The sequence below is a fragment of the Nannospalax galili genome, unplaced genomic scaffold, assembly GCF_000622305.1.
Source record: "Nannospalax galili isolate Female #2095 unplaced genomic scaffold, S.galili_v1.0 scaffold2844, whole genome shotgun sequence".
Lineage (NCBI taxonomy): Eukaryota > Metazoa > Chordata > Mammalia > Rodentia > Spalacidae > Nannospalax > Nannospalax galili.
In genome coordinates this window covers 34,136-40,852 of record NW_008351457.1, presented here as the reverse complement: position 1 = coordinate 40,852, position 6,717 = coordinate 34,136, and the positions used below count along the sequence as shown (strand labels likewise).

Sequence of the window (6,717 nt, the reverse complement as noted above, 5' to 3'; positions counted from 1 at the left end):
CTTTGGTGCTTGGGTGGAATATTCAAAAGATGTCTGTTAGGTCCATTTGATCTATGGTATTATTTAATTCAGACATCTCTCTGTTCATTCTTTGTCCAGTTGACCTGTCTAATGGAGACAGTGGGATACTGAAGTCCTCTACTATTACTGAGTTGGGGTTAATCTGTGTCTTAAAGTTCTGTAGTATTGTTTTTATGAGTTTGTGTGCAGCAGAGTTTGGTACATATATATTCAGGATCGTAATATTTTCTTCGTTAATAGTTCCTTTGATCAGAATGAAGTGGCCCTCTTTGTCTCTTCTGACTAGTTTTAGTTTGAAGTCTATTTTGTCAGATATCCAAATTGCAACCCCTGCTTGTTTCTTAGTGTCATTTGCTTGAAATATTCTTTTCCATCCTTTCACCTTAAGTGTCCATCCTTGAAGGTGAGATGGGTTTCTTGAAGACAGCAAAAAGATGGATTTTGTTTCTTAATCCATTCAACTAGCCTGTGTTTTTGACTGGGCAGTTCAGTCCATTGATAGTTAAAGTTATTATAAAGATGCATATTGGTTGCCATCATTTTGATTGCTGTTTGCATTCTTTGTCTAATTTTGTGTTTCTACAAATATGCCTTAATTTAGCTTCTTTCTGTTGCCTATGGGGTATACTTGTTTCTTCTTCTGTTCTTTGTATTGCTTCAAGTATTCTTTGAAGGGCTGGTTTTGTGGACATGTATTCTTTCAGGCTATTCATGGCATGGAAGAGTTTTCTTTTCCCCTTCAACTATAATAGACATTTTTGCTGGGTAAAGTATTCTGGGCTGGCATCTATTGTCATGTAGAACTGGAAATAACTTGGTCCAGGCTCTTCTAGCTTTCATAGTTTGCATTGATAAGTCAGATGTAATTGTAATTCTGATGGGCTTTCCTTTGTATGTGACTTGTTGTTTTTCTTTTGCTGCTTTCAGTATTCTCTATTTGTTCTGTACATTTAGTGTTTTTACTATGCTATGCCATGGGGAGTTTCTTTTCTGGTCCTGTCATTTGGTATTCTATGTGCTTCTTGCGTTTGTATGGTGTTGTCTTTCCTTATTTGGGGGGAATTTTCTTCTACAATCCTGTTTAAGATTTGGTCAATACCATTACCCTGAAATTCTTCTCCTTCCTCTATACCTACAATATGTAGACTTGGTCTTTTCATGGTGTCCCACATCTCTTGCATATTCCATTCCTGTGTTTTTTAAAATTTTTCATAATATTTGCTTGAGTGGTCCAGTTCTTTAACTTTATCCTCCAGTGTTGATATTCTGTTTTCCACTTCATTTATTCTAGTTAGTGGTGAGGCTTTCTCCTCTGGTTTTAGGTTAGCTTATTGAGTTTATCACTTCCTTCTTCATTTCAGCCTGAGTTTTCTTCAACATTTCTCTTTTGTGAATTCGTTCAGAAGTTTATCCTTATTTTCTTTTAGTTCTTTGATTTGTCTGTTCATGTTTCCTTTAAATCCATTGAATTCCTTGATCATGTTTATGATTGTTCTTTTAAATTCAGTGTTCTGGATTATCTCCAGGGGGCTCTCCTTGTAGAACTCTTCTACAGTTCTAGTGGAGTTTGGTGGGAGCATACTGTTTTGATTTTCCATTTTATTGTTTTTTTCCTTGTGATTTTGGCATGTGGATTTCTTTTGTTGTTTGTGAGTCTGGTATGAAAATCAAGCCTTCCTTTGTTGAGTTGAAGTTTGCTTCTGTTTTTATTATTAGTGTGCCTTGGTTGTTTATTTATTGGATATGTAGAGCTGGTTGGTCTAGGTTTTAGGTTCTCCAGATTTAATTTGAAGGGTACTGATGACTTCATATCAGCTACTCAGGAGATCCCACAGAGGCTCAAGTCAGGCTCCAGTCAGGGAGACTCGGACTTCCTTCTAACATTTGCACCCCTACTACTAGTACTCAGAAGACAATTTGGGAAGTTCTCTAAGGAGAGGCCTGATTCTGTTGCTCTCTGGCAGTCTGCTGAGTTCTCAGCCCCTACCCCAGCCAGAGGTCGGATCAGGAACTCTCAGGCTGTCTGCTAATGTCTCAGCCTTACCCTGCTGTAGTGTCAGAGGTCTGGCCCTGGGGCTGTGGGAGGGGCCTCATGTAATCCCAGTTAGGGGATTGGGTACCCTGTGATTTGCGGAAGACCACCATCACATGGAGGCTGGGTCCAGGTGCTCTGAGGAGGTCTGCTGAGGTCTCGGGCCCTACCGCAGCCGGAGGCCAGATCAAGCACTCTCAGACTATCTGCTAAGGTCTCATATTTGAAGTTGTTTTTTAAAGTCAACCCCATTATAAGATAGCATGGCCACTTGATCAATGGTAAAACAATTCTTCCCTGATTAAGAAGACATGATTTTCAAATTATGCATTGTTGAATTCAGAGGATCTTAGGAAACAAGGTAGTCAAAGTCAGCAGCACATAAGCATATTAATCCATAGCTAAGTTATATGACATAATATATTATTCCATTACATTTTTAAAATTATAAATATTAAAATGCCAATCCTGTCCCTTTCAGTACTTTTATGGTTCCACAGGGAGGAAAAGACACAATCATATTCCCATACTAAGGACCACTGATTAATCATGGTCCCTTTTTTGAGTATTTCTAGTAATATCTCTGGGCTCAGTTCTCTGGATCCCTTCACATGATCTGATAAAAATCCATTGAGATTGGTGTTGCTACCTGGCCTTACCAACAGGGAATCCTCAGCCCACAAATGTCAAAGCCTCAAAACTACAGAGTGGTGAGTTCAAGAAGTACACAGAGATGGCCCTAGCTCTAACTGTGTAATCCAAACTATCCCAGAAAATAAATATTTACAAAGACAAAGGCTTCCTATGAAACAGTGTCTCTGTTTGAAAATCACTCTCTGAAGCAGGACAGCAATGATAAGGGGAAAGGCCTTTAAGAAATGACAGTCTAAAGGATCCGTTTCTGCAGGGACACCATGATCTCACAGTGAGGCGAACAGTGTGACCCACCTAGGCATTTCCCAGTAGTCTGTGTGGTTCTCCTGCTCCTCCTAACCCTCTGTGCTGCCTTGTCCTTGTACAGGCCCAGTTGGAAGCAAAGCGAGATGAGCTTATCAGGAAGAACATGGACATGTCGTTGGATCGCTGCTCAGCCTTGCTGCGGGATATTTTCGCTCCTCTGGAAGAAGAAGTGAAGCAGGGGGCATTTTCTAAATCAGGGGGTTACCATCTCTTTCTTCAGAAGAAGCAGGAACTGGAGAAACAGTACAGGCAGGTTCCTGGAAAGGGTGTACAGGTAAACTGTGTAATTAGTACTCTTTCTAGTGACTTGCTTTGGAGTGTCTTTCAAAACACCACCGCAAACTAGGGTGATGGCTTTGGGGTTGGTGGGCAATGCCATTCTCTGTCCTTCATCCAGGTAAAGAGATAGATAGCATCTTCCAAAGATCAGATAGACAGCAGCCTCGTCGTTGGAGGCACAAGGTGACCATGAAACTCATAAGTGGACTATGAAACTCAGTCACTCATTTATTGATCTAGTCATCCAACAATGTATCATGTGTTTCCATGTGTCAAAAATTCTCAAATTGTTGGGGACAAAGCAATTCATACACATACACACAAAAAATCCAACTCACCAGCAAGCAAACCACTAAGTAATTTTACCTTGCAGGCAAATAAGTATGGTGGTAGGAGCAGTTAACGCTTAGATTGCCTTCATGATGTTCAAGAAGTTAAATCACTTAATTCTCACATCCCTATAAAGTATGCATTACTGATATCTCCATAAAGAGAAAAGGAAATTGAGGCAGAGAGAGCGAGTGTTCCCTCATTATGAAACAGGTAATGAGTACTCCAGGTAGCAGTTTCCGCCTTTAGCAGTTCCAGAATGCCCTACTCAGGTACTACTCTACTACTCAGTCGAGGGTAGATTTGATCACATATTATATTCCAGCAACAGTGTCTTCAAAGTGGCCAAATGTTTCTTCCATTTTGTGCACAAGAAGTGAGGAACAAAACCCACCGGCATCATAAGGGCATCATCATAATTTGCATCCAAAGCTCCTCCCTTTGTTCTACCTTAACATCATAGTAATGGTCTCCTACCCTGGCCTGAATTCATTTCTAAGACAGCTGCCAGAGATTCAGGCTTTATTTCAATTTTGTTCTTTAAGAAACAGAGGAGGTAGGAGAAAAGATGTGCCAAAAATTTGCACATCAACTTGCTGTAGGGTTTCTCAGACACACCATACATTTCTGATTATCTGCCCTGTGACACAGGACCCAAGTTCGTGGTAGTGAATGCACTCTTAGTTAATCACATACTAATATTGATTACTGCCTCAAACCATAAGTATGTCAAAGACCTCTCAGAAATATATGGACGCGAGGTCCAAATGAAGAGGTTTCCAAGTCTGTTATTAGGACTGTAACAGATCTTTTATCTTTCTACATTTTATCTTTGATATAGGAGGTAACTTAATTCACTGTGTGTCTGGTTTTCATACTCAAGTGTGACCACACACAGAAAGGTCAACCCCAGCTACAATGACTACATAAGAATGTGTTTGTTTGGTTTTAAAAGTTGAGAACTTGAGTTGCAGGTTTCTAGAACTGGCGATCGTTTGCTTTATGAGTCAAGTACAACTTCTGTCCAGTGGTCAGACTGTGAATTGCTATCTTTAGTAAATTTTAGTGATGTAGATCAGTATGAGTGACCAGAATGGCATGCTTTCACAGGAATATAAATCAAAACTGATTAATATTCATCAAGTGTTATATTGTGAACATAATATGTTTCTTGATCCTTAAATATGAAATGACTAAAAATCACAGCAGTACTATTATGTATGGATTAGATGTCAACTCTATTTGAAACAGAACCTAGAAAAAAGTGGCACAACTACTGTTGTGGCTACCAAAGTACAGTACATGCTCAACAACAACACAGTTTTGAAAGAATTTAATCCCAGGAATGTCCCAGCTTTACAAAGGACAATGTATACAAAACACTATTTTTCACTGATTATATCCACTGATTATATCAGATTATATCAAATGACATGGAAGTTTGGCAGATTCTTCAATGAAGTTAGACAAATAGACAGCTAGTAGGGGATGAAAATATCAATATCAGAAATAGTTCGTCAGATTAAATGGATGGATGTTTCAGGCATAGCAAGAAACCTGATGCTCTTGAAAGGAGGTAGGAGAAAAACGTGGCCAGGAGACAATGTCAGACCAGAGGCCAGAGAGTGTCTTAAATGATGCTAAATAAAGCTTGGAATTTATTTGGTTAGAAGGTCAGTAGACGGCTTTGAGTACATGAGTTCTATGATTTTATAGAAAAAAATACAGGCGTTCTGGATGCTCTGAAAAGAATGCTCTGTAGCGGTGGTTCAGGCAGGACCTGATGTCTTGGGCTGGAAAATTTAGAGTGGACAGATGACAAATAATAGGCTCTGGTTAAATTAGAGTACAGCTAGTTCAAAGGAGTTACAAATTGGTAAAGTTATGGTGGGTGCAAAGGATCAGGTTTAAGGGGGATCCCCAGGTCAGTGTAGGAACCATTAAACTTGAAGTGCTATTGGAATACAAGGAGGGTAACAGTTTGCATTCATACATATATCTCATGGTTTTCCTTCAACTTACGATCTCTTTTTTTCTCATTCTAACTCCCTTTGTCCAACCAGGCAGAAGAGATATTGAAAAAGTACTTTGAGTCCAAGGAGGTTGTGGCTGATACACTTCTAAAGACCGATCAATCACTGACAGAAAAGGAAAAGCAGATTGAAAGTAAGAACAGTGACGAGCTCTCCAGATGTTGGAAAGTTCTTGGCATAATGTTAAGCAATGTTGGTCAATAAAGAGAGAAAGAACCCCAAGTATCATTCCTAACTTGATGGTAGTTTTTCCTTAACTGCTATTTATAAGCATCTACCACCTTGTAAGTAGATTATTCAGTATTAAATAACCACAACAAACCAGGTGTGGTAGCACACACTGTTAGACCCTGCACTGAGGTGACAGAGGCAGGCAGATCTCTGTGAGATGAGGGCCAGCCTGGTCTACACAGTGAGTTCCAGTTCTGCTGGGGCCACAGGGAGACCCTGCCTAAATATATTTTTTTAAAGGCAAAAGTACCTCAGAGAATTTAATGTTGTGTTCATGCTTTTTGTCCTCAGTGGAACAGATAAAGGCTGAAGCTGCAGAAGCCACGGCCAGAGAATTGGAAGAAATGCAAAAGAAGCATGAGCTGCTGCTGGAACAGCAAGAGAAGAGCTACCAGGAGCACGTGAGACAGTTGGTGGAGAAGATGGAGCAGGAAAGGGAACAGTTAAAGGAAGAGCATGAAAAAATTTTGTTTCTCAAACTTCAGGTATTTGATGTTACTCTTTTAATTTTCAGTTCCTGTGAAGCCATTTTAAAAAGTATATCAGGAGTATAAGGCAGTAAGATCACAGGTTCAAGGCCTGACAAAATATGAGGGTAATAACTTAATGTGAAAGCAGAGCGAGTAGTTCAAGTACTCTGCTACATTTTCACTCCTCAGTGCTTTTATCTGTAGCCACTTTAGTTATTAATGCTGTTTATTGTTGGATGAAAGCTTCTATTAGGTTATCATTAATAAACTGTACTACTGAATTGCTAGATACTAGCAAAGTGTTTTCTAAGAATTCTGTGACAAAATTCTTACCTAACATGTCAGGAACTATTTTGTCGTG

General features: G+C 39.5%; 1 protein-coding gene across 1 annotated transcript in view; it reads left to right on the top strand.

Moving 5' to 3' along the window:
* LOC103746186 (guanylate-binding protein 1-like) overlaps window positions 1–6,717 on the top strand; it is a 25,391-nt gene that overhangs the window by 17,628 nt on the left and 1,046 nt on the right. Inside the window, exons 7-9 of the mRNA XM_008848309.1 lie at window positions 3,075–3,287; window positions 5,686–5,788; window positions 6,178–6,371. Of these exons, the coding sequence (XP_008846531.1) occupies window positions 3,075–3,287; window positions 5,686–5,788; window positions 6,178–6,371 (510 nt within the window). The remainder of the gene's footprint in view (window positions 1–3,074; window positions 3,288–5,685; window positions 5,789–6,177; window positions 6,372–6,717) is intronic.